Source organism: Parasteatoda tepidariorum, chromosome 9, assembly GCF_982258835.1.
Source record: "Parasteatoda tepidariorum strain Cologne lab strain chromosome 9, Ptep-v5.0, whole genome shotgun sequence".
Lineage (NCBI taxonomy): Eukaryota > Metazoa > Arthropoda > Arachnida > Araneae > Theridiidae > Parasteatoda > Parasteatoda tepidariorum.
The window spans coordinates 93,067,109-93,094,547 of record NC_141763.1 but is presented as its reverse complement, the minus strand read 5'-3'; the positions used below and the strand labels follow the sequence as shown (position 1 = coordinate 93,094,547).

Sequence of the window (27,439 nt, the reverse complement as noted above, 5' to 3'; positions counted from 1 at the left end):
AACTAGACTACCTTTAGCAAAAAGGCTGCAAATTTAAATGCCGGATATAAAACGTAATTTGGGGACCTGGATAGCCTGGTTGGCGGGACACTGAACTGAAGTTCGTGAGAACGGGAGTCCGAACCGAACCGGCCGAAGACTCCCAGAATAGTAAATGACTGGTGCTCGTTAAATCTGTCGGGCCATAAGGTCCTCCATTCTCCCATAACAAATTAAACCTCTGGGGGTACTGAATTGGTGATCGATCGTTCTCTGATTCAGGTCAAAGTTACGAGTTGTGGAGAACACAAATTCTCACATTCATGATTGCCACACAATATTCAAAAAATTGCAAAAATGAAAGAAAGAAAAAAGTTAAATCCTAAGCAGGTATTAAATGCAAATGGAAGAAAAAGAAAAAATGCAATAATTTCTAAAATTTTAAGATCATTTGATGGAAATAAAATTGTTTTCTAAAATTAGTCCACATTAAAATGCAAAACTGCTAATAAAATTTTGTTATTAAATATTTGGAAGACCGCTTTTTTTTTAAGTTGTAGAAAAATTGAGTTAGGTTGAACTTAAGCTCTTTAATTCCAACTTTATCAGGAATTTAAGAGCTTTAAAATATATTAGTTTTAAAGTTAAATGTAAGTTTAAAAGAAACGACAAATGCAAGATCTTTGTCCTTAGCTTTTCCTATCCGGTCTGAGTTGATGCAAGTATCCGATTAATGCAAGTAATTAAATATGAGATCTGAATAATTTCGAAATTGATATATTTTTACTAATTACTCTAAAATTGGAAGTTAAAAATCTGTTAATCTTTAATTTATTCAAAAACTCTTTAAAAAAATGACAATAAATGTCTCACCTCAATATCAGGTTCATTCAAGTTCTTGTTGCTGAAATTGGAAAAAAGAACAGTCAGTTTTAATTTTTAATTTTTTTTAACAAAGTGCAATTTTTATACGCATTTAAATAGAGTTCAGTAGTTATGGTATTTGTATAAATTACAGGAGTGAAATTCTAAATTTGTTACTAAATATTTTTCTTTTCTTTCAAAAAAACACTCTAATTATATTTAATCTAAAATTTATAAATTAAAAAAGGCATTGAGTTAATCAAGAAGACACAAAGAAGATTGGAAAACAGTTTCATAACAATAAACAAAAATTAATGAAGGAACTTTATGATGCTGAGAGAGCATTAAAAATTTTTATTGCGGGACAAAAGTACTCGTAACTTTGCAACGTGCTTCACATATTGGCATACATGTAGATGTTCACAAATTGAAACTCTTATTACTTATAAATAAAGGCTACAATCTGAAAATAGTTTGTTGTATATAATAACATACAACAATGTTGTGTATTAATAAGTAACAAATGATAGATTTTTTTAAAAAATGTGCATTTGAACAGCTCCTTAACAAACTGTAGGACACAATAAAACTATTAAAACAAATACTACAAAACAAATAGCGTTTTTTTTTTCAAAACATATAGGGGGTTTCTAAAATCATGAGACAAACTTGGAGGGGTGGTAGGGCACATAATAAGGAAGAAGAATTGAATAGGAACCTATGACCAGAAAAGTCATCCTACGCAGCTAGGAACGCCGTTTGTAAGCATGCATTTGAACATGCACTTTATTAAGTTATTTTAATTTCATCTTCAGTTTTCGTTTTTTAATAATTATTATCGAAAATTGCGTTCAAGTATAACGGTTTAATAGTAATTTAATAACTTGGCGAGCTTGTCAAATGAGTTGCTAAATCATTATATTACGATTACAAATCTAATACTGAACCAATTTAAGTGCAATTTTCGACAATAATTATTGGAAAATATAAAACTAGGATAATTTAGATAAATAAAAGGACCTGTTCAAAGGCATACGTAGAAACAATTCATAATGGGGAAAGCGATCCTAGCAGCGTATGATGACGTTTCCGGCCATGGATTCCCATGCAATTCTTAATTCATATGATCTGCCCTACCTTCTTACAAGTTCGTCCTATGATTTTAGAATCAGCCTGTATGTTTTGCGTTCGTTAAATATAGGTAACACTTCTACAGATGATTAAAGCATTTTCAGTACGAGGTCATTTTTATCTAAAAAAGGTTTATTTTCTACATGTTGTTTTTAATCAAACAAATCCATGTTTCAAGAAACTTTAAAACGTATTTTAAACATTAGTAATTAGAATAATTAAAACAGTGCACTTCTTTTTAAAATTAAAATGAATAATATTTCTACTGCATTGCAAATTATGAAAGCATGTGTTCAGTGTACTGATACCTTAACATGAAATTTTTTTCCTGTAAAACATCCCTTTTTTAGGTAAAGGTAGGTTATATATGCACAGTGCACACAAAAAAAAATAAACGGACCACGACCCAAAATAACTTTTGATTTAATGATTTTCACGTTCTAGCACTTAATCTTAATTGTTCTTTAAATATGCTAATTAATTAGTGCAGACGATATTTCTCTAAGGACGATATAAAAACGTACTTTACCTTATCAACACTACCTTTTTTTTGACTAATTTGGCTGGATTTCTGACCCCCGAAACATAGCAATGCTGGAAAATATCGTCCCCACAATTTTGTCAGGAGAGTGCTCCATAGTTCGAACCCTTTTATATTAATTTTTACTTCTTGCGTATATCGCCCTGTCTCGAGAGCTTTTTAAGCAAAAACTGAATTATTTTTGAAAATTAAATAATTTCTTGTACACAATTATAAAATTTGTATGTCTGAAAATATTTCCATGCAAAAAATAACTTTTAGTAAATATTTATTATTTTATATTATTTTATTTAATAATAGTTGGAAAAATTTTGAATTGTAAGGTATGCATTTTTCACATCATTTTAAAAGAATATAATTTTACATAATACAAAATGTGAGCGAAATCGATCAAATCGTTCCTGCGAAATTGAATTTTATATATTTCAAATTTTTTTTAACGGCGATAGAAATCCGAATCTTTTAAAAAAATGGTATGCTTATTCAGAGAAAGTAAGCTTCAAAGCTTGATTTTAGAACTTAAAATATCGTCTGCACTAATTTATTAGCATACTTGAAGTCACTTCTCTACATTAATCAATTCAATTCTCTACATTAAAAAAAAGAGAAGATACAACGCGAATAGGTTAAAGGTATGAACAATAAGTCTTTTCTTTGTTGTTGCCAGTTTTATAAATCCATAAATTGATGGAGAATATTTCCTTATCGTTTGGAATCAAAAAGACACCAGCTGTTGGAATGAATTGACAATCTATTCTTTGGACTAAAGACGTGACACAAATTCCATAAACGTGCTATTCTGTACTCACTTACTTTTCATAAGAAGTTTTTTTCTTCGTTTTTATGTTTGTTAAAAAAAATGCGGAGTCACTTTTGTGACACGAACATTAAACAAAGACGACGGTATAAAGACTTTCTTAAAGGTGTTAAAAATACTTTGTATAAGTCACGTGCATGTTTCGATGACGTTCGCTTTCTGCAATATTTTAAACTGTTAAAGTGTAAAATATATTTTAATTCGTTTAAAACATGGAAAGTGAAAAGCAGAATTTTCATCATATTTGTTTTTACTATCAAAAAGGAAAAATACTGTTCAAGCAACAAAAAAAAGGAAAAAAATCCGATGTGTATGGATAAAATTTATTTTACGTTTTATTTTATAACCGTCGTTGAACAGCCAACCCAATTTTTTGGCGTTCACGAATACTAATATTTAACTCCGCAACCTTGTAATTTTGAACTCAATCCAGAAGACAAGGGAACTCCTGGATCACATATTGGGAGACATTTGCCTTAGTGGAGGACTTTTTGAAGGAACTAACTCACATTTGCGTTACATGAAGATGAAAACCACGAAAGCGTCCTTTTATAAAATTGACGGCAAAGGGACTGTAACCCATGATCCATCTATCGCTGATGATACTTTATGTCTGCACTGTGGCCGGATGCGGAATTCGTATCTTCGCTGAAATTCGAACCCGGTTCACCTGATTGGAAAACGAACGCTCTATTCCCTGAGCTATCTCTGCTCGGGAGAATATGTATTGGTAGCACGCCAGTGCCAAAATTAGTTTGTAAAATTTCGATTCGGAAAAATTTCAATTAAGATGCAGGAAGATGCTCCACGCCAATTTAAGCTGATGATAATGGCATTAACTGATGATAATGGCATTAACACAATAAAGGCATTAACTGATGCAAACCGATGAATAACAACTTCTGAGATTACATTTATGGAATCGGTCATTTGAAACGCTTAGGTTTATTCTCAATGCTCGACATGCTCGGATCTCTACAAAAAATTTTTCTTTGGGCCGCAATATTTTTACTTTGAATGAGGAGGTCAGAGCCGTGGTAGGTAATTCGCCTTCCAATTAGGTGAACCGGGTTCGAATTCCTGGCCGATTCACCAGGCTCTCACCAACCACAGTGCTGTCGTAAAATGTGGTAGATGGATCATTGATTATAGTCCCTTTGCCATGGCAAGTTTTCGTGGTTTTCCTCTCCATGTAACACAACTGCGGGCTAGTTCCATCAAAAAAGTCCTTCACGAAGGCAAATTTCTTCCGATACATGATCCAGGAGTTCCCTTGTCTTCTGGATTGGGTACAAAATTACATGGCTACGGTGTTGAACATTAGTATTCGTTAACTCAAACAAATTGGGTCGGCTGTTAACGACGGTAATAAAATAGCCCATTGTGCTGCTCTAGTGCTACGTAAATAGACAACTAAAGTAAACTAAAACCAAGAAAATTCTCTTTCATTTTCATGAGGAAAATACTATTACATCTGAATGATCAAACCGGAATAAGAAACTATAGTTTTTTTAATCCTTGAAAACAGACCAAAAATAGTTAATTTAACGAATGCTAGTTAACATTTAAGAGAAGCTGTGAAAAATACCCAATATATTTTTAGGTTTCAAAATAAAAATATAACAAAAATTAAAATTTAAAACATAAAAAACTCGTATGCGCAGTTTCTTACTGAAAGTAGTCACAAAGATTTTCTTCACATGCTATTTATTTTTTACTAAAAATAGCGCAAAAATTTACTGAGTTCACGATTTTTAGAAAAACAAAGAATTTTTTTCCTACCTTTGACATTAAATGCAGCTATTGCGTCAACATTACATAACAATACGATCTGAATTATGTATGTATAGAAATAAGAAACAGTGTACTCGATTGAATTGCATCAGCTAAAGATAAAGAAGGTTGTAAAAAAAACAGCGTATAAAAATACGTAGTAAAATAATAAAACAATATAAAATTATTGTTCTTTAAAACAGTGGTGAGCTGACTCCGTTGGAAGAAGGCCAAAAATAAATAAATAAAATAGCTGGCCAATATAATCTGCAGTTAGCAAATATTTTATTTTCGATAAAGTTTAGAAAGCGTGTTAAAAAAATTAAACATAACTCAAAATATAAAATTTTTGTTCCATAAAACACTTTTTTTTTATTAAGTAAAAAAAATTACTTTTCATTGGACGTCAACTTAGTAGTAGAATGTAAAAAAATGCTTTCTTTAAATTTTCCGTTTCTTATTGATTTACATCTGCCAAACCGTACTTTCATACTATCACGCCAAAAGAGCATTTTCGCTATTGCAAACCATATCAAGGAAATATTTAAATGCCAAAGTAATGTGGGTAAGAATTGTAACATTTCGTACTTGGCTTAAAATAGTCGAGCATTTTCTATAATTTCGGTTTTATCCCCATTTCGCTGGTAAACTATACAAATATATCGAAACGGATGTGAACTTCCTGCTTTAAAGTTCTTTAATTCAGGATCGAATTGTGATTTTTCCAATTATACTGAAAGATTTATTTGGTCAATCAGCATGCTTTAAAGTTCTTTAATTCAGGATCGAATTGTGATTTTCCAATTCTGCTGAAAGATTTATTTGTCTAATCAGCATGCTTTAAAGTTCTTTAATTCAGGATCGAATTGTGATTTTCCAATTATACTGAAAGATTTATTTGGTCAATCAGCATGCTTTAAAGTTCTTTAATTCAGGATCGAATTGTGATTTTCCAATTCTGCTGAAAGATTTATTTGGTGAATCAGCATGCTTTAAAGTTCTTTAATTCAGGATCGAATTGTGATTTTCCAACTCTGTTGAAATATTTATTTAGTGAATCAGCATGCTTTAAAGTTCTTTAATTCAGGATCGAATTGTGATTTTCCAATTCTGTTAAGAGATCTCTTGGGTTAATCTTCGTGCTTCAGAGTTCTTTAGTTAAGAATCATATTGTGATTTTCCGATTTGCTAAGAGGTCTATTGGGTTAATCTGCATGATCTAGAGTTCTTTAATTCAGTATTGAATTGTGATTTTCCAATTCTGTTAATATATCTATTGGGTTCATCAGCATTATTTCTTTAATTCAGGATCGAAATGTGATTTTCCAATTCTGTTAAGAGATCCATTGGGGTTAGCAGTTAAGTAACCGCAGTTTTTTTTGTTATTTTTTCCAAGTTTATATTGTTCATTTTATATGACAGTTGCCTTGTCGTTTGAGGCAAATTTTCGTACAAAAGCTGGTTTAACCGTTTGTCTTCCAACTGAACTAGACGGCCAGAACTAGAAGCGATTTTGAGGTCAAAAATTCAATTTATAAACTCAGCATTTTAATGAAGAGCAGTGCTTTCAGTTATGTCACACCCTTTTAGTAGACAGTAATATAATAATAAGTGGACCAAAATGACACTATGCTAAGCGCCGTAAGAAAAGGGTTAATGATCTGGAAATTAACATAACGAAAAGTTAAAAAAAAAAAATCGGCGGAAATTTTTCAACGCATTCTCTACTACATTAAATTATTTTTTTTGTCAGTAAGAGAAGAGACTATCTTGTCCGCGAAGGCAAATAAGTTTTTTGAGCAGAAATAATATGGCACAAAAATAAATTATAATTTTAATCAAGAAAAGTTTAGTATAACGTAAGCTCACCAACCGAAACTGCTGCCACCTTAATGTTAAATTGAAGCACAGTTCCACTCAGATTGAACCATATTATCATTTAAACAATCTTAAGAAAGTTAAATGTGCACGATATTATTGTTTAACAGAGCACAACAAAACGTTTGGAGAAAACTTAACTCGGCTCCGTAACTGGTTCGGAGCAAATTGAAATGATATGATTTAAATTCACCATAATAAACTTAGGCCTAATTTAAATGATATTATGGCTCAACTTTACGCCGTAATAAGTTTTGAGCAAATTTAAACGATATTTCAATGTGGCACCGTATTAAGTTTGAATTAAATTAAAACGATAATATATTTCTATGTGGCACCATAATGAGTTTTGAGCGAATTATTTTTCTATGTGACAACGCATTAAGTTAAATCAAATTAAAATGATATTATATTTCAATGAGGCAACGTATTAAGTTTGAATCAAATTAAAATATTATATTTCAATGTAGCACCATAATAAATTTTGAGGTAATTATATTGGATTATAGCAACATATTAAGTTTGAATCAAATTAAAACGATAATATATTTCAATGTGGCACCATAATGAGTTCCAAACTTTTAACAGTGTGTAGAGGTATTTGTTTTTAGTAAAATAAAACGATGTCCAAATAGCTATTCAGTTTAAAAATTGCGAATAATAATACCAGTTATAATAATAGTAATGATTAGATAAAATAAAACGATGTCCAAATAGCAATTCAGTTTAAAAATTGCAAATAATAATAATAATAGTTGTAATAATAGTAATGATTGGATAAAATAAAAATCAATTTACGAAGTTAAATGCATAAATGCTAATTCAATTCGTGAAAATTTTTTTTATAAATAACCTTAGAAATTCATTCAACTAAAATATATATATTCACAAAACAATTACAGTTAATTATTCAGAGAAAAATAAGAATGTCTTTCCTCAACATAATATGGTAGTTTTTATTTTTTACCCAATTTTACTGTCAAAAATCGCCAAATTAGCTTTTCTACTCAAAGTGTATACAGTAGAATATCAAGTAAAATAACATAATCAATCAATGTTGCTAACTATATTTTGTCTGTCTTTAAAAGGAAGTTAGTGATAATTTAAACATTTTTAAAGAATTTAGATAAAAGTTTTAGTCGTTAAAAATATTTTGTATATGTAATTTAGAGGTCAAATTTTGGAGTTAAAAAATAAAATAACTAAGTAGTTAAACGCCAATAACAATGCAGTTAACGAAAAAACAAGTATTAATTTTCTACTGATTGACAAGGATAATGTATTCATATTTCAAAATCAGGGATAAAAGTAAAACATTTTGAAGTATAATTTCTGTCAATTTGAAAATGATAATCTTCTAATTGAGATTCTTTTAAAAGTTTGTTAACCTCGATAATTTCATATAGCTTAAAATCGGAAGATGATTTTGGTACAGGTTCTCTTCTTATAGCGCGAGAATTTTAATGTTTAAATGAGAAGAAAAAAAAAATCGTAATTAAAATTGAACTACGATCTTTCAGACAAGAAAGAGCGAAAAATATTTATATCCGGTGCCTGCCCTCGAACTTACTATCACTGAAAAAAGTAAAACTTATTGAACTATCTTCAGTTTTAGAATTAAAACCGCAATTCAATTCAATGAACATATACATCTGTTCCAGATAAAAATTAGAAAAGAATATCCCAATATTTATGCAAAAGCAATTAAGATATTATGGCTTAACCATGCACCAGGATTACGTATTGCTGTAACTGGTACGGTACATAGAATTGACAAGTTAGCAACAGCAATCACATAAAATTTAGTTTTTTTTTTAAATGTTTGTAATTTCCTTTTTTATTTAAATCAGATTTACTAGTATTCTATTTGCTACTTACACATGGTTACAATAATTTGCTTCCGTCATTTTCTTATTTGAACAACAATATCAATACTTGTAAGAATTAATATAAATTTTATTCACAGGTTTAGTCTTAAAATATAATTCATTGCAGAGAGTATAAGAATGATAAGAAACTGGTCAAAAAATTGTTTAAAGGCCACAATTTTGTAAATGCAAAAATTTTGACCCTAGTTCCAAATTAGCAACCGTACACTCAACGATAAAACAATGAAATTCTTCATTGGTCCCTCGAATAAATCAGACATAGCAACACTGGTGTAGAGTATGAAAATGAACTTGTTGCATTTTATACCGATAGGTGGCGGTAATGTTAAATCTGCTTAATCAAATGGATATTTTATAAATTCATCGGATATTGCACTGTGATGTAATTGGAACAGTATACTAACTGGTTGCTCGTACCAATCTGTGTTTTGAGTGTACTTCTGTAATAAATTGTGATGTTTCTAAATATCTAATTAACGATGCAGTAAACCTTCTTCCCAAACAATGAAGAAATTAATAAGTATAAATTGTTTCGAATGTCAGAGAGGTATATAATAAAATGTGTTCTCAAAGGAACAATAGAATGCTGTTTTCTAAGGGTTGAAAAGAAATTTATCTGAAAAAAGTATGGAAGGTACAAAAAAGTCTTTTTGTTGGAAAAAATAGCATGTTTTTAAAAGAACAAAAACAAAACATAAATACGTTTTTTAAAAAAACAAAAAAGAGCATGTTTTCATAGGAATAACAAAAAAAAATGTTTTTATTGGAACAAAAAATAGCGCGTTTTCAAACGAACATAAAAAAAAAATGCGTTTTCAAAGATACAAGAATAGCGTGTTTTCAAAGAAAAAAATTATTTTTAAAGATATAAGAACAGTGTGTTTTCAACGAAACAGAAGAAAGTGTGTTTTCAACGAAACAGAAGAAAGTGTGTTTTTAAAGAAACAAAATTTGTGTGTTTTGAAAGAACAAAAAAGAGTTTGTTTTTAAAGGTGCAAAAATAATGAATGTTGAAAGGAACAAAGAAGAATATTTTTAAAGGTGCAAAAATAGTGAATGTTGAAAGGAACAAAGAAGAATATTTTTAAAGGTGCAAAAATAGTGAATGTTGAAAGGGCCAAAATAGAGTGTTTTTAAATGAACAAAAATATAGGGAGTTTTTAAAGGGACAAAAAGAGTGTGTTTTTAAATGTACAAAAATAGTGTGTTTTTAAAAAAACCAAAAATAGTGTGTTTTTAAAGGAGCAAAACTTTTCCGTTTTCGAAGGAACAAAAATAGTTCGGTTTTAAAGGAACAAAAGAAATATTATGGAATGAAATAAAAGGGAGAATTACTATTTCTTCCCCTTAATGTAAAGCAATTTGGCTGTTGTGTAATTAACGAAAGAAGAAAAAAACAAGTTATGTCAATAGGTTTGACAGACAGAAAAGAAAAAAAATATTAGCCTTAATTGATAACTAAGATCGCGTTCAAATGACCTCATACAAAATGTCTAACTTCCTTTTCCTCTGCGTGTTTAACTATTTTCTTAGAATTCCCATTCACCGACATCCTCTTCTTTTTATGACTGATACCGCACTAATAAATTGAAGTTATGCGACAGCAGACAATGGTAGCAGAAATATAAATAAACATATTTTTGAAATTTTCTCAGTGTTTTCATCATAGAATAAAAATTGGTGAGAATTTCTCACCCTTTCTCAAAAACAGGGTGAGATTTCAAGAAGTTAAGTGAGATTTCAAAAAACTAAAAAAACAAAAACTCTTTAAAAAAAATCATTTCTTTAATAATAATACATTTTTAACGTCTACTATTTTTTAAAGCATTGAATATTTTTGGTACATCATCATAGAAGATTTTGCCTTTACAAGGCATTTGTCCACCTTACATTACATCTACATTAGCACATAAAAAATTTGAACATCTTACATGAAGAAACCTTAACTACGGTAAACACCTGGTTGTAGAGAAATGTGTTCTGAAAGGGGTTCCGTGCTTGTGTTTTGTTGTTCGAAAAGGTTCTGAACAATACTGGTAATTCGGGAAGCTAGATAACGGGGCAGATGTTGAAAATAATGAAAGATCCAGGAATAAAAGTGAAACGGATTTTATTCTAAAGGGTGCAATTCGAAGCCTTTTCCAAAATGAGAGAAATTCGCGAATTTTGAAATTGATTTATAGAATGCGCGAATTTCTCGCGGTGATAATTTTATAATGCGAGAAAAGAAAAAAATATGCGAGATTCTCGCGTTCTCGCGCTGTAGTGAAAACACAAGCAATATAAAGTCGAAATTTTCTAGAAAATTCATTATTATACAACTAGTGATATGCAAATGTTAAATTTTTTTTAATAACATGCTATGTTATTTTCATGAAACAGAATGAAACAATTCTAAATACCTCGGTAAAAAGAGTAGTTTTAATTATACAATAAAAAAAGGGAGCTTCTGTCTCAAGTATTGGAAAACATTTGCCGACGTGGAGGACTTTTCGATGGAACTAACCAGCATTTTCGTTAAATGGTGAAGAAAACCACAAAAAACACTCATGGTTAGCCTGACGGCAAGGGGAAAGTAACCCATGAACCTTCTACCACTGGGGGCATTTTACGTCAACACTGTGATCGGTGTTAGCCGGGTGACGAGCTGTTGTCGACCAGCCATAGCTAGGATACGAACCAGATTCACCTCATTGGAAGGGGAATGCTCTATCCCCTGAGCCACCAGGCTCTTCAAAGCAGGGACTCAATAATTTCAAAACGCATACACAGTGAAAATTCTCCTAAAAATATTTATTTAAATGTTGAAATGCAGGGCCGTCAACTTTCTACGCATTTTGGGAATACTTCTTCTCGTTGTAGATAAATTTATGTTTTAACACGTTGAATGCTATGGGGGTCACCGGTGACCGGCACTGAGTTTGTTCGTAGAGCTACGGGGGTCAACGGTGACAGGAGGAGCCAAGATTATTAGAAACACATAATTCGAGTAAATTTTTAATTTTTTTTAATATTATTATCGTTAGTAAAATGGTTTGAAGAAATTAATGCAACGTAGAATACACAAAAATAGTTTTATTTATATACACAGAGATGCCAACTTGCTCCGGGCAGCGAATAAATATTTTAAAGTGTTAGTTTATTAATTGTGATTCTTGGTTTAATAAATTCAATTTAGAAGATTTTTATCCACCACTATTTCTAAACAATTCGTAGGCTTATATAATTCACCACTTTTTTCAGATATGTCATGCTAAACCTTTTAAAAACTAGCAAAATCTGTCTAATATTCGAAAATTTCGTTTGTGGTTTTTTACCGTGTGGCCAGACGAGCAAGCCATGTAAAATTAGCGAGGCATTCAACGTGTTAATGTATTATCAGTATAATATGTATTGTATAACAACCTCAGAGAACTACCAATTTCCAATTCAGTACCCACAGAGGTATGCTTTGTTGTGGAAACATGGAGGACTTCATGATCCGACAGATTTACCATGCACTGGTCGCTATTTACTACACGGGAAGATAGGATAATATGCAATTGATAATTCTGTTTTTTCTCTCCATAAGTTGAATAAATTCTCAAAAAGTTTGATGTAAAGAATTCAGCGGGTAAGGGTATATGACTAAACCATGGATGTAATTAGTAAAGAGTCTCTAAATTTGAATTATCGAATTTTAAGATTACCAGCATTCGATTTTTTAAAACGATTACTTTTAAATCTGTGTATACAAGAGCATACAAGAACCCGGGATATCAGGATAAAACGCTAAAAATCAGGACAAAGACAAAATATCAGGAATAATAGGCCAACTACGAACAGTCTGAAATGAAAAGAATTACCCTTTCTAAATCATGATTACCGTTGCAATGAAAAATATTTCTTATGGTATGTATTGTACTTTAAAATTTAACGTACACGACAATAAAGCACTAGCGTATTAAATTTTTTTACCATGACTTAACAAATGCTATGCCAATTAGATTTATAAAATTATAATTAGCATCCCTTATTAGAACTATTTTGTGAAGTTTCGTTTCCTTATTTTCTTAATGAGAATAAGGAAGTTCTCTTTCTTTTTTTTTAATGAGCTTCTAGTTTTTTCTTTAATTGAGAATCCAGATATTTAGCATTTCATAGAAATGTTAAAAATAAATATTAATGAGTAACATTTTCCGAACTTTTAAATGAGATTTATTTTTTAAAAAAAGATAATGAGCTAAAACAGAAAGCATAGGAATGTGTTTGATTGATTAAGTTGCAATTTATCATACACTTCGGACAATCAATAATTGTCAGGCAAACGAATTAAAAATCATTTTTATTAAGTAATTTAACTATAAATAATAATAAAAAATGAAAATTCAAGTTTTTCCTTAAAAAATGAACAGTTGGAATGTATAGTTAAAAGGAATTATAGATTTTTAAACACAATAAATAAAAATTCTAATGATAATAAATAAAATAATGACTTTCACTCATCGAAAACGTTTATTTAAAAAACTTTTTTTTTAAATATTTATCAACACAGAGAGAAGGCACTTACTAAACTATTGTAAGGGCAAAATATATTGCAGTATGCCATTATTTGAAAAGTTTTATTTTTAACAAAAGCATGTATTTCAATTATTTTAATTTGTAACCTGACTCACACCTCCACGTGGTATTTGCTCAAGTAAAGGTTAATCCGACTAACGAAAGCAGCAGACTGGGACATAGCCACCAAGAGTCTGGTAGCTATGGCTCGGTGACTATGACTATAGCTGGGAGCACAAGCACAATCCTGAAGATGGCTGTGTGAGGTGAAGATTTTGCCGAGCTACACTCATTTTTTTTTTAGCAATTTGCTCACACGATCAAGTTTTGGCTTCTAATTAGAACTAGGTACTGAACATACTTGTTGAGCCGTGGTGGTTCAAGGGATGGAGTGTTTGCCTTGCAATGAGGTGGACCGGGTTCGAATTCCAGGGATGGCTAGTCGACACGGATTCCGTATTCGGCTCGCACGGACAACAGTGCTGACGTAAAATATCCTCAGTGGTAGATCATGGGTTAGAGTCTCCTTGCCATCAAGCTATCCATGGAATGTTTTCTTGGTTTTCCTCTCCATGCAATGCAATTGCGGGTTAGTTCCTTAGAGGAGATATTAGTGTAGAGAGAGCTAGTCTATTGTTTGGGCTCTGAAAACTTGTTCCAAGATGGGGGTTTCCATTTTGGCGAAAAATTCATAGCTGGCGGTCGCATCGTACAGGAATATTTTCAAGAGTACTAAAGATTTTTTCTCTCTTTTATTTTATTTTGAATGCTTTCCCAATTTTATTTGTGATTGTAAAAGATAAGCTTTCAAATAAAAATACATTATAGTATGTGTGTTACATTTAATTATTTACTTTTAATTTCTTAATCATAAAAAGCTAATAACATATTATTTAAGTATGACTATGCCAGACAATGAAATAAAAATAATGATTTTTTGAATCGAACATACATTTAAAAGCATTTAAAATATAAAGAACTAATTGCAAATGATTATAGGTATTAATTATTTTGTCAAAGCGTCATAAGAGTTAAATAAAAAAAATAACTAGTTCCTTCAATAGAATTTAAAGAACTGCAAGAAAATAATTGGATAACAATATTTTATTTTAAATAGTTAAAAAAATACATTATCATTCTGTTTTATATTACATTACGGCTTGAACTAAGAAATATATTTTCATTGTCAATCTTTGTTTAAAGAAAATCATCTTATCCATTTGATACAACAATCTGGATTGATATGCAAAATATGTTCTAAGTCATTACTTTATAATCTGTAAATTTTAATAAGGAAAAAGAAATAAAATAAAATTTGCAAAGTTAGGAAATACATTTAATTTTTAAAAATACATCATGTCTTTTTTATATTACATTCTGACATGAATTATAAAATATGTTATCAGTGTTATCAGCGATAATAATTTATTTCAACCAATGCACACAATTAAAATTTTTCTGAGTTAACATAACATGATGAAAGTATTTAAATTAAAATACCAAATTTTTGTCTTGTTATTTGTCCCTTTATCTTATTTTTAAAAAAAAGTATTGCGAAATTCCATATAAGAACATACTGTCTACCAGTTGTTTGAAACATTGATAGCTCTCGACAGCTACTTGTAATTTTATATTAAAAAAATTAATTGATATTCAAAAAAAGAATGATTCACTTTTTATTTCTCGAAATCAAAATTAAATACATATAATGATAATAATAAATAGCCACACCTTTTATAATCCTATAACAATTATTTAATAGTAGGACCTATTATTAATAATAGAACCTATAATAACCTAGTTAATATTTTCTTCAATAATAAATGTACAGTAATAAATATAAAGCTTCCTAAGTAAATATGAATATCCAAACAATTTTTCCTATATAATAAAATAATAAGAAATATATTCTTCGGCTTATAAATTTTATTTAATAACGGAATTTCTAAAAGATAATTTTAGTTTTGATCCAAAAAAAATTTTTTTGCATGAAATTTATTAAATATATAATTAAATCATTTAATATATATAATTAAATTCGCTTGAAATTATTACAAAAAATTATTTTAATGCATCAATAAAAGTTACAGAGCGAAAATTAAAGCGATCTGTTTGCAAACATTGGCGTGAAAGAAATGCGCCAAATCCGATGCACGCGCTTTATCAGAAAAGGAGTAAAAATATCAGAATATTTGTATCAATATGAAATTTAATTGTAATGAAAATGCCTATCAATGTTAACTACATTATAATCTATTAATTTAAATAAAAATATAAAAAAATAATTGCTATTTTGCTAGTTAAAAACCAATTAAATTCATTCCATAACTTGATGTGCTAACATATAAATAGAAAATAAATGTTTATAATTGAATATAAAAGAATAAAAATCTTTCTTGTGAAGTGTAAAAGGTCCTCCTTTAATGAATTTTTCGTTGCATCCAAATGCATAGCAGTATACCACCATTTTTTTAAAATTTTATAGTTAAAAACACAGCTCATCAATTCACCTCCATAGGAAAAGAATGGGGAGAGGGTTTACTGGAGGGAAAATCGTCCAGGAATCACGTGACGATGTTCTTTGCAACGAGGGATGGGGGACTGGTTCTCTCTACCTAAATTACTCCTCTAAGGTTAGTTCCATCAAAAATTCCTCCACGAAAGCAAATTTCTCCCAATACCTGATCCAGGAGTTCCTTAGTCTTCTGGATTAGATTCAAAATTACACGGCTACGGAGTTGAACATTAGTAGTCGTAAACCCAAACTGGGTTCGGCTGTTCAACGACGGTTATAAAATAAAATATAAATACTTGTTGCTATAGAGACTGGGGGGACAGCGAAATTGTCAACTTGCTTGCCGATTTATAAAACGCAGAGCATCAGCTGGCTAAGTGCCCTAGAAGTAGAATGCATAGATTGCTGGCACAAGTCTATATGTTCTCAAGAAAAGTTTATAAAAAATGAAGTACAAAAGTTGATGAAAATAATAACCGTCCAACAAAAGCCTCATTTGATTGGGGAAATTAAATATGCTCAGATAGCTGGTAGAGCCAACAAGAAATCAGAAGCGACCTAAAATTACTCATTCAGCATTAAAAAAAACCACCCACCCTGGTAAAAAAAAAACTCAGCGGAAATAACGAAAATGGCTATTCATAGACAACCCACTAACATGAGGATAGATAAAAACAAAGGCTAGAAGTAGACTTTTGATCGAGACAACAACAAAAGAAATCCTTAATTCGTGACTTGCAATAACTGCAGTTCTGGTGAGAAAATTTGCAATGAAAGGACCTGAGAAAAATACTTTCACAGATAACGAATCAAGGCATAAGTAAGAACTATAGCAATGGGGAACACTGTAAAGCCAGAGAAATCTGCCAGAACTGTGGTTAGGAAGACCATAATGCTAAAAATTGTCGCAAGCGGCGAAGTTTTAATGACTGCTAATTCATAAATGTTATTGTCGTGGTCCATTAAGGCTGTGGGGTGCGATTGTTCTTGTTTCCCAGTGGTGCCATCTATGGTCAAAAATTTGACTTTAGTCACACCCATTTTACAGGGTGGACGAATTCACACGTCCATTCATTCATCCTCAGATCGTAATTTTGACCTGAAGCAGAGAACATTCAATCTCCTATCCAGTACTCCCAGAAGTATGATTTGTTATACGAACATGGAGGACTTTGTGACCCCGACAAATTTAATGTGCAACTGTCACCAGGTGCACGGGGAGTCTTTGACCGGCTGGATTCAAACTCCTATTTTCACGAACGCGAGTCCACCGCCCTGCTAACCAGGCTATCCCAGTTTGATACTTTAGAAATAACAAGAACAAGTTTAACCTTAACAAAGATTGTGATATAAAAAAAGTAACGACAGATCAGAGAAAAATTTATCTCATAAAGCAAAAAATTCGGTACCGAAAATTAGGTACTCTAGCTACGTTGCAATAGAGCTGCACAACGGGCTACTGGTGACGGCCTGGGGTCCCCGAGAGCGAAGGGGATAGCTCTGCAAAGGGGATAGCTCCCCCCGATGACCTGCGCGCGAAGTCGAACACTTTACAGTAGAACAGTTTCACGAGGACCGATACCACGCACCCTCGGTCTCTACGCAGGCTGATCAAAGTGGTTATCTCCCCGTTTACTGACTGTTGCCAAACTTAGGCGTACCACCAAGAACTATGTCTTTACGATCAGTCCACTGCAGGATATATAGACTATGGAATACATGGGGAAAATAATTAGATAGCCATATCTCAACCTAAAACACACTCATTCGAAATTAATTAAACACTTAAGAGCAGTTAATTCTGAAGTTTCAGAAAATCTGATTAACTAACAAGTACAAGTTGCATCAATCGCTGAATATTACTATCAACAGGACAAACTATCATTCTTCAGTGGAAGAGCAGCATCATTGAAAATTGACAGAACACCACCTGTTCGATAGATTTGGTATCCATTACCATTAGAAACGGTGACGTCGTAGTCAAGTTTGACTATCATGAGTCAACAACAACTTCAAGAAAAATTATACTCAATATAGTTAAACTTTATTTGGTGGACTTACGTTTCTTTAAACATATTTTGGTTTATTTAGTTATGTAAAGTCACCAAGATGGGAAGCAAATAAAAATAAATAAAAAATGAAATTACTTAAGCTTTTCCAATTGTGTACACCCTTGTGCAAATTTAATTGAAACAAACTTTTTTTCCGTGTTTTTTGAAGAAGATGTTTTGGTGTTGTTTCGGTTACAATGGGGTTGGACCTTTGCAGCCTATTGACGGTATGGTGCGTTCTGAGCAGTACATTACTATTCTGGGTAAAAAAGTTGTTCCAGAGTTGAAGAAACGATACCCTGATGGAACAGGGATTTTTCAACAGGATTTAGCTCCTTGCCATACGTCCAAAATTGTCAAGAAATTCATGTCTGAGAATGAAATTGAGACATTGGAATGGCCAGGGAACTCTCCGGATATCAACCCAATTGAGAATCTCTGAGCCATATGCAAGAATCGCCTATTAAATATGGACTGTACAACTATGGAGAAGCTAATCACGGCGTTAATTCATGTGTGGTACAAGGACACAAATATTATAAATGGCTGTAAAAATTTAGTGGAATCCATGCCGAATCGTGTCCAAATATTAATAAATTGTCGTGGAGATCATATTATGTACTAAAAATTTTTGAGTTTGTATAAATTTAAATAAAATAGCATTTTCTCTTAGTTTTCTGAATTTATTGAGTTTGTTTCAATTAATTTGCACAAGGGTGTAGTCTCTTATACTTTAGTGTCTTTTTTTTTGTTTTCTGGCAAAATTGATTAATATCGATTTATTGATTACTTCCTTTAATTCTTTTTTATCCCATAGAATGAATGAACATTCAGCTATATTAATTATATTTATAACCGTCGTTGAACAGCCGACCCAATGAACTATATTATTTGTAGGTTTTCTAGTAATATTTTGCTTGGAATATTACATTTTATTTTTAAATTTATGATGTTGAAACTCTAAGTCAATATTATTTATCACCGTCATAAATATTACAGAAATATAATAAACATTTGAAAAGCTTTCAAAATTTAAAGAATCATTAAAGAATTTTACTTGAATCCGAAGCATAAAATAACAATTTATGGGTGAGAAAATCATTTTAAATTTTGACAGGAAAAGTTAATAAAAATTCCCCTATATCCTCAAACCATAAAAGATCTATGAAATCATCGAAGCAAAGTTTTAAGACTGAAAATTTCAATCAATCAATCAAACGAGCAATCGCAAACAGTGAAAGTTCTGAACTTCTTTTAGAATTTTTTTTTTAAAAGTAAAAAGTAAACAATTTTCTTTAAAAAGAAAAAAAAACTTTTTCTTTGTTTTTAAATCCTTTAAATATTAGTCAATTTTCTTGAAAATTAATTACTGGTAGGATTTAAAAGAAATTCTTTCCTACGTCTATATTTAAATAAAATCTATCAAATAAAACTTAGTTTAAAAAAAACCCAGCTATTTCCCAACTTCTAGGTAGTACATAATAGTTAATTACGTTTAAGAATATATTATTCAATTAACTTATAATCGTAAATTACGCTTTTGAATATATTATTCTACTAACTGATAATCGTAAATTACGTTTAAAAATATATTATTCTATTAACTGATAATCACTAATTACGCTTAAGAATATATTATTCCATTAACTGATAATCGAAAATTACGTTTAAGAATAATCTATTAACTGATAATCGTAAATTACGTTTAGGAATATATTATTCTATTAGCAGATAATCGTAGATTACGCTTAAGACATGTTAATCTATTAACTGATAATCATGAACTACGTTTAAGAATATACTATTCACTAATAATCATAAATTACGCTTAAAAATTAATATTCTATTAACTGGCAATGGTAAATAACTAGTTATTTTGGGCCATCCGTAAATGGCGTCACTTTTTTCGAACTGATTGACCCCTTTCTCTTCTTAGTCACTAAGTGTCACACTTCACCATACCCCCCTCCCCCTATCACTAGTTACGCTACGTTATATAAATATATACTAGCAGTTCAAAAACAAAATAGGCCATAAAACACATTGCAAATTTTATTTTTAATGGTAATGTGTTTTAATGGCATTTGTAAGCATAACAATAATGATTAGAAAAAAACATCAAAGCTAATTACATGAATTATTTAACCTGCTTGTTATAAATGTTTAAATTTAATTTAAAAAAAAATGACATCTCACTTCCTAGTAATCATTCCCTCCCCATTGTCACAATTTTAAGAATCCCCTCCCTTCCTCCAAGTGGGACGTCATTTATAAACGATATATATTTTTGCTAGTAATTAGAGCGTCCGAAAAAAATTTATGAAAGGCACACCGGTGTCCCAACTGAGTCAAAGGTTCGATAAGTACATTTCCAAAATGTAATTAATTTAGAAATGGGATTTATAATTAATCAGCTTTCTATAGTCTATGCACATCCATGCACATATTATACTGTTTTTTATAATTAAAAAGTACCAACATATATTTTTGCTTGTAATTAGAGGGTCCAAAAAAATATATATCAAAGTGTCCCATCTGCGTCTAAGATTTAATACGTACATTTCCAATATGTAATTGATTTAGAAAAGGGATTTATAATTAATCAGCTTTCTATAGTCTATGCACATCCATGCACATATTATACTGTTTTTTATAATTAAAAAGTACCAACATATATTTTTGCTTGTAATTAGAGGATCCAAAAAAATATATATCAAAGTGTCCCATCTGCGTCTAAGATTTAATACGTACATTTCCAATATGTAATTGATTTAGAAATTAAGATTTATAATTAATCGGCTATCTACAATCTATACACAAGATTTATACGTGCATTTCCAATATGTAATTGATTTAGAAATTCAGATTTATAATTAATCGGCTATCTATAGTCTGTACACAAGATTTGTACGTGCATTTCCAATATGTAATTGATTTAGAAATTCAGATTTATAATTAATCGGCTATCTACAATCTATACACGAGATTTGTACGTGCATTTCCAATATGTAATTGATTTAGAAATTCAGATTTATAATTAATCGGCTATCTACAATCTATACACAAGATTTGTACGTGCATTTCCAATATGTAATTGATTTAGAAATTCAGATTTATAATTAATCGGCTATCTACAATCTATACACAAGATTTATTTATAGATATTTAATGATAATATTTATTAAAGAGAGAAACAGAAAAAAGAAACTTGTATTCGTAATATATCCCTTCACGACAAGTGAAATATAATAATAGAAAAACCACATCACAGTTAACGCCCTTGAGAATATTATTTTTTTCTTTCTTTCACAGTTAGATGAAAAACAACCGCACCTATTTCAACCCTGTTTTTCACTTCCTATTAACGGCGGAATTCATGCTCTGCTGATGCTTTATTGTCATAAAAATATATTTATTGCAGACGCATTTATGAGCTCTCAGTTAAGAAAAAGTGTTTTTACGACTTTCTTAAGGTGACGATAATTCTAGACGTAATGCGTCGGATACACATGGAGAGGTTATGAATGCAGCACATTTGTTTACAGCTACGGCAGGTTAACAGTTTAGGGCAGTGTTTCCCAGCCTTTTTTCGTGCAACACCCCCCTAAGCCATTATAAATAATTATTAATTACTGTAATTACCAAGCCATTCGCGCGTCCTCCTAATACAAACATAATTATTTAATATTCAAATAAATTTGAAGCCCCGGTGGCTCGGGGGATAGAGAGCTTGTCTCCTTATGAAGTGAATTAGGTTCGATTCCCAGAGATGACTCATCAACATAAATTTTCCACCAGACTCACACTGCCCACGGTGTTAAAAATTTCCCCAGCGGTAGACAGATCATGGGCTTGCTGTCGGGCTAACCGTGCGAGGTTTCCTCTCCATGTAACGCTAGTGTCAGTTAGTCCTAGGAAAAAAGGGTTCCACTGAGGGAAATTTCTCCCAATACTTGATCCAGCAGTTCCCATCTTTTTTTGGGTGGGGTTCAAAATTACAAGGCTACGGAGTTGAACATTGGAAATCACTCAAAATTGGGTCGGCAGTTCAACGATGGTTATAAAATAAAATTGTTTATTACAGATGTCAAACAAAATTGTGCAGTAAAAAAAAGGGAGTAGTATATTAAATAATAAAGATTTTAAAGACGGCGATTTCATCAGGTAGATTTTTTCTTCTTTTTATTAAAAGAAATATTTTGTTTTATTTAAAACGAGAAACTAAGTCTGCGTCACTTTCGAAAAGCCTGTGGGCAACTGCAGCTTTGATAGAAATTTAGTGCACTAGTTTATTTTTCCCTGGAAAAGGGTCGAGGATTTGATGGAATGGCGAAAAATGTTGCTTTTAGTGGTCAAAAATTTTTTATTGTCTTCAAGCACAGAAGTCCAGTTGTAAAGTGCTAAACATTTCGAGGGTCAAAAAATTGTGTGGTTTCAACCCATCAATACCACTAACTACTTAAATTATTTTTACCTTTACCACGGTGACAAAAATAAGCACATTTCTTTTTTCGAGTTGGCAACCTAGAACTGAAATATTAAGCAGGTGAGCAGTCATTAGCTGTTATTGTTAATTTACGTCGCACTAGAGCTGCACAATGGGCTATTGGCGACGGTCTGGGAAACATCCCGGAGGATGATCCGAAGACATGCCATCACAATTTTAATCCTCTGCGGAGGGGATGGCACCCCTGCTTCGGTAGCCCGACGACCTGCGCGCGAAGTCGAGCACTTTACGGTAGCACAGTTTAACGAGGACCCATACCGCACACCCTCGGTCCCTACGCAGACTGATCCAAGTGGTCACCCACCCGCACACTGACCGTAGCCAGTGATGCTTGACTTCGGTGATCTGCTGAGAACCGTGTCTTAACGATCAGTCCACTGCGGGACAGCAGTCATTAGCATGGGCGCTTAAACGTACAAAGGCGCTTAAACGTATGTTTACAAATTTTTGAATAAATATTTTTTTCTTGCATTTACAGCGAGAAGCTGAAACAAACTGATGAAATAAAAGGAAATAGTTCCTAGATACAAAAAAACATACTATTCTATATTGCTTTTAATAATACTTAATGTAAACAGGTTCAATAATAATTTATAGCTATTTTTTAAATTTAATTGTGTTTTATAATAATGACCCCGGGATTGAGATGCGTTTTACAAACGAAGATGGGCCAGTTAGGGTTTTTTTTTAACATTTTCTTATATTTTCCTTTGGTTTTTATTTTATTTTATTTTTATTTTATAACCGTCGTTGAACAGCCGACCCAATTTCATGGGTTTACGACTACTTACGTTCAACTCCGTAGCCTTGTAATTTTGAACCAATCCAGAAGACAAGGAAACTCCTGGATCAGTACCCCCAGAGGTATTGATTTGTTGTGGGAACATGGAGGACTTTGAGACTCGACAGATTTAACGTGCATCAGTCACCATTTACTACACGGGGAGTCTTCGGCCGGCGAGGATCGAACCCACGACCTCTTGGATATGGGCCCAGCGCCATACCGACTAGGCTATCCCGGCCTTTTGGTTTTTATTAAATATATTATACACAATATTATATATATTTCTTTATTACAATATTAACAAAGAAAATTTAGAAAAATATAAGCTTTATTTAAAGCTCATAAACTACAAGTACATAGAACTCATAATTAGTTAAACTTATAGAGAAAACATGGAAAAATATATAAAGATTTCCTCAAAGAGAAGAAAAAAAATTATAAAAATAAATATTTTTAAAAAATATTTTGAAATTTAAATAAAATAAAAATTTAAATAAAAAAATTAAGTAAAAAAAAATTCTTATTTTGCCCGATAACTCACGAGACCCGCTGGTCGCAGAGCATAATGCAACACAACTCATATATTTTAAAACCATTTAAATTAATCTTTTTTTCTATACATGATAAATCAAAATTCTTTGTTTCTTTTAATTCCATACGTAATAAATCTTATTGCAAATAATAACATATTAAATTATTATATTTAATTACAATTTTATATAAAGCATTAAATAATTATTGTTAAAAATGCTATAACAGGACATAATTTTGCCCTATATTATCAACAAATTTTCAATGCGTCTATGTCTTTTACAACGATTATTTACAGAGATTAAATCGAGAAGCTATTCAAATGAAGACGGTGTATTTAGAATAATGAGTTTCTCTGTTTAAATATAGATAAGTGCGGAATTCGTTTAAAAACGTGTTTAACACCGAAAGTTTAAGAGTTACACACATTTCATAAACATTAATATCGGCAAATGTCAAAATATAAAAATTAAGTGCTTTTTTTCATTTCTGTTTTTTTTTTCGTATTTTAAGTAGAAACAATTATGTTCTTGAATTATTGAACAAATCGTCTTTAAAAACTTATATTTGGAAAAAAAAGGCATAATTTGCAATAGTATAGAATTGAAAAAAAAAATGATAACTTCGCAAGTCATTTAATACAAATCATTTAATGTATAGAGCACAAAAAAGAATTCAAACACTTAATAACTTTTGATATAATATACTGATTTTCACGTACTAGGTATTTAATCTTAACGGTTTGGGGCCCAACAAAAAATCTGCTAATTACTTTGTGCAAGCGATAATTTAGGTAACTAAATGAGACACAAAAACGTACTCTCTCTAAAAACATAAATTTTTCGATGTATTTGAATTCATGACCCTTAAAATACACGATATTTGAAGTTATTTTTTTTTCACTGGGAATAATCTCTAGATAAACAGATTTTATAATTGTGTAAAAAATTCGATTCGCTTCATTTGTTCTGGAGATGTGAAGTACCCATATTTTTTACTCCTCTCCTGCCTAATTTATTGGGACATATTTTCCAGATTGTGGTTAGCCCCTATATTTTCAGAGTCAAGAAACCAAATCCGTCCAAAAAAATCGGTCTTTAAATGCGCTTCGGGAAAGAACGTTTTTGTGTTTGATTTCGTAACGTAAATTATCGTCTGCAGCAGTTTCTTTGCATATTCTCAAGTTGTCCCAAGTTGTAAATAATGCGATTTTTACTTAGAAACATAAATGTAACAAGTTAGCATGCTCATAAACGCAATAAAAACAATTCAATTAATTCACATTTTTTAGATATTTTAAATCACTATGAAAGAAAAATGATACATTTTGAATTTATAGCATTTTCCATATAGGAGGATATTTGAAGAGTAAAAGTTTCTTCAAATTTCAGTCATAGAACGAAATCCATTAGATTAAAATTTAATACAAAATTTATACGCTATAAAACGTTTTAAAAGGTTGCTTGAATCGAATTTATTTATTTTCTTAGAATTTTTCATTGTTATTAAAATCTTCGATTGACGAGAATAAAGCCAATTAAATTTTTGTATAAGCAATAGCTTTTTAAAAGTATATTATAAAAAGAAAACGTAATCTTAAAATATTATTTTTTAAGTGATCAAATTTTACAAAATGTCCAATATATTGGACGCTGGGTGTTACGAGGATATTTTAAGTTAGGCCCTCCAATCATAAAGGAGTCATCAGATCATTATATCATTTTTTTATTTATATATTTTTTTAACGTATTTTATATTTTAATCTTCGTAACTGCATTTTGGGCTTGATGATTTGAACTTTTTGTTGTATCCAACACATCCCTTAGTTTTACCGAATGATTTGTGATTTAAAAATTGTTTTCTTAATTCAGTGCTTAACCATATATTTGTTATTAGCTTGTCTAAGTTTTCACTTAGGGCGCTTTTTCATTACACGACACGATAACGACAAAACGGATCCGATTATCGGCGAACGACATAGGGTCAAGTAAAATACATGGTCAGCAACGGAGCGCTTTTTCACTCACCGATACGATAACGATTATGTCGTATCCGACAAGGCGATTTCGTTTGTCGGAATCAAATGCCGGTTAGGCAAGCAAATTTCTCCTCAAATCGTGGCGATTTTATTAGTTGTAGTGTATCTTTCCTGTTTTATCTCCTCTTTTGATATCATTATTTTATTCTTTTAATCAATTTTAATATTTTATTAGATCATGTCAAATGTAAAATTCGAAAATAAAAGTTTTATATAATTTATTCTCATGTCTGGTTATAAATTTTTAATTTCATGAAGCTGCATTTTTTACATTATAATGAGGTTGAAAGACGTAAACAATCATAAAAGTTTCATTGAAAATTTTTATAAATTCATTATATGCTTTAATGAAGGGATGGTATTTTTTATAATAGTAATGGTTTGATAAGAAGGCAAATAAAGACCCTTATGTATTTCAAACAGAACTCGATCTAACTACTGGTTTCTGCTTGATTGAATAATATAAAGTCTGTTCCCTGATTCAACTGAAACATTTTTTTTAAACATGATAGAACGGCTTCATAAGATAAATTTGATAAAACTCATTTAAAAAATCATCTAAAAAGATTATTCTAAATGAAACTAATATTTTAATTCGATTTGAAAAAAAAACTTTAATACTTTAAAATATTTAAAGAATTTAAGTAATGTTAAGTGATTACAGACATAATTTTAAGAATAGATTGGCGGCACTTAAAAACCGCCAAATCTGTAGCTGTGGTGGCGTTAATCTGTAAGTACCATTTCGTGCACCCAAAAACGTTTCTGCACTGCTAGCTTTTTTCTTCTAAAATAAAGTAAGAAGTTTGAGACGACGATTATCATCCGGCATATTTAAAGTTCGCAGAAAAAAACCCAGCAGAACACAAGCAACTGCTCACTTGTTGGGTCTTTGTGCCAACTAAATTAAATGAACGCCAATTTACGATACTACCAATAATTTTATCAAAAAAATAACATATTTTATTTCTTAAACATTTTAGAACACAGCAACATTTATTATATATCTAACTCCGTTGCCAAAACGAATTCAAAACTAAAACTTTAAATTATTTAAATTTTATGTCTAGCTCAAAACATTGAATGAACAAGAATTTCTACTTCTCGCACTAACGATATCGGACAAGTGAAAAAACAATTGCTTAAACGATCCGGCAACGACATTGTCGTTCACACATTTGTCGTCCGATTTTGTCGGTATCGTGTCGTGTAATGAAAAAGCGCCCTTACGATAGAGAGCGAATTATTAGTATTAATGAAAAATCCGAATAGGAAACCTTTTTTTTAACATAGATTTTAAGTAACTTACTTTCACAACTTTTCTAGGCTTAGAATTAGTAACTGCAGTAATACATATTTTAAAACATTATGCATATTACAAGGTTATGCCGTTTTGTTTTTGTTCAACTTTTTTTATGTATACTTATGGCATAACTTTGTGATGTTTCAAAACTTACTAAGTTTTAAAGTTAACGATTCTCAAACTACCAACTGTTCTTTTTTCTTAAACTCTATCGTACCCCCATTTACTTCTTTCTACATCCTTTCATAATTTCAAGTTTTTAATTCAACTACTTTTCATTGAGTAAAATGTTATGTAGC

At 30.8% G+C, this 27,439-nt stretch overlaps 1 protein-coding gene across 14 annotated transcripts in view; it reads right to left on the bottom strand.

The window, feature by feature from the left end:
* The window catches only part of LOC107454143 (uncharacterized), a 145,618-nt gene that overhangs the window by 34,851 nt on the left and 83,328 nt on the right, over window positions 1-27,439 (bottom strand). For all 14 annotated transcript variants that reach the window (XR_015429419.1, XR_011637879.2, XR_015429418.1 and 11 more), the window contains one exon: window positions 853-883. Coding sequence is in view for 11 of the 14 variants with exons in the window: in XM_043049824.3 (XP_042905758.1) it covers window positions 853-883 (31 nt within the window). In the remaining 3 variants the exon portion in view is untranslated. The remainder of the gene's footprint in view (window positions 1-852; window positions 884-27,439) is intronic.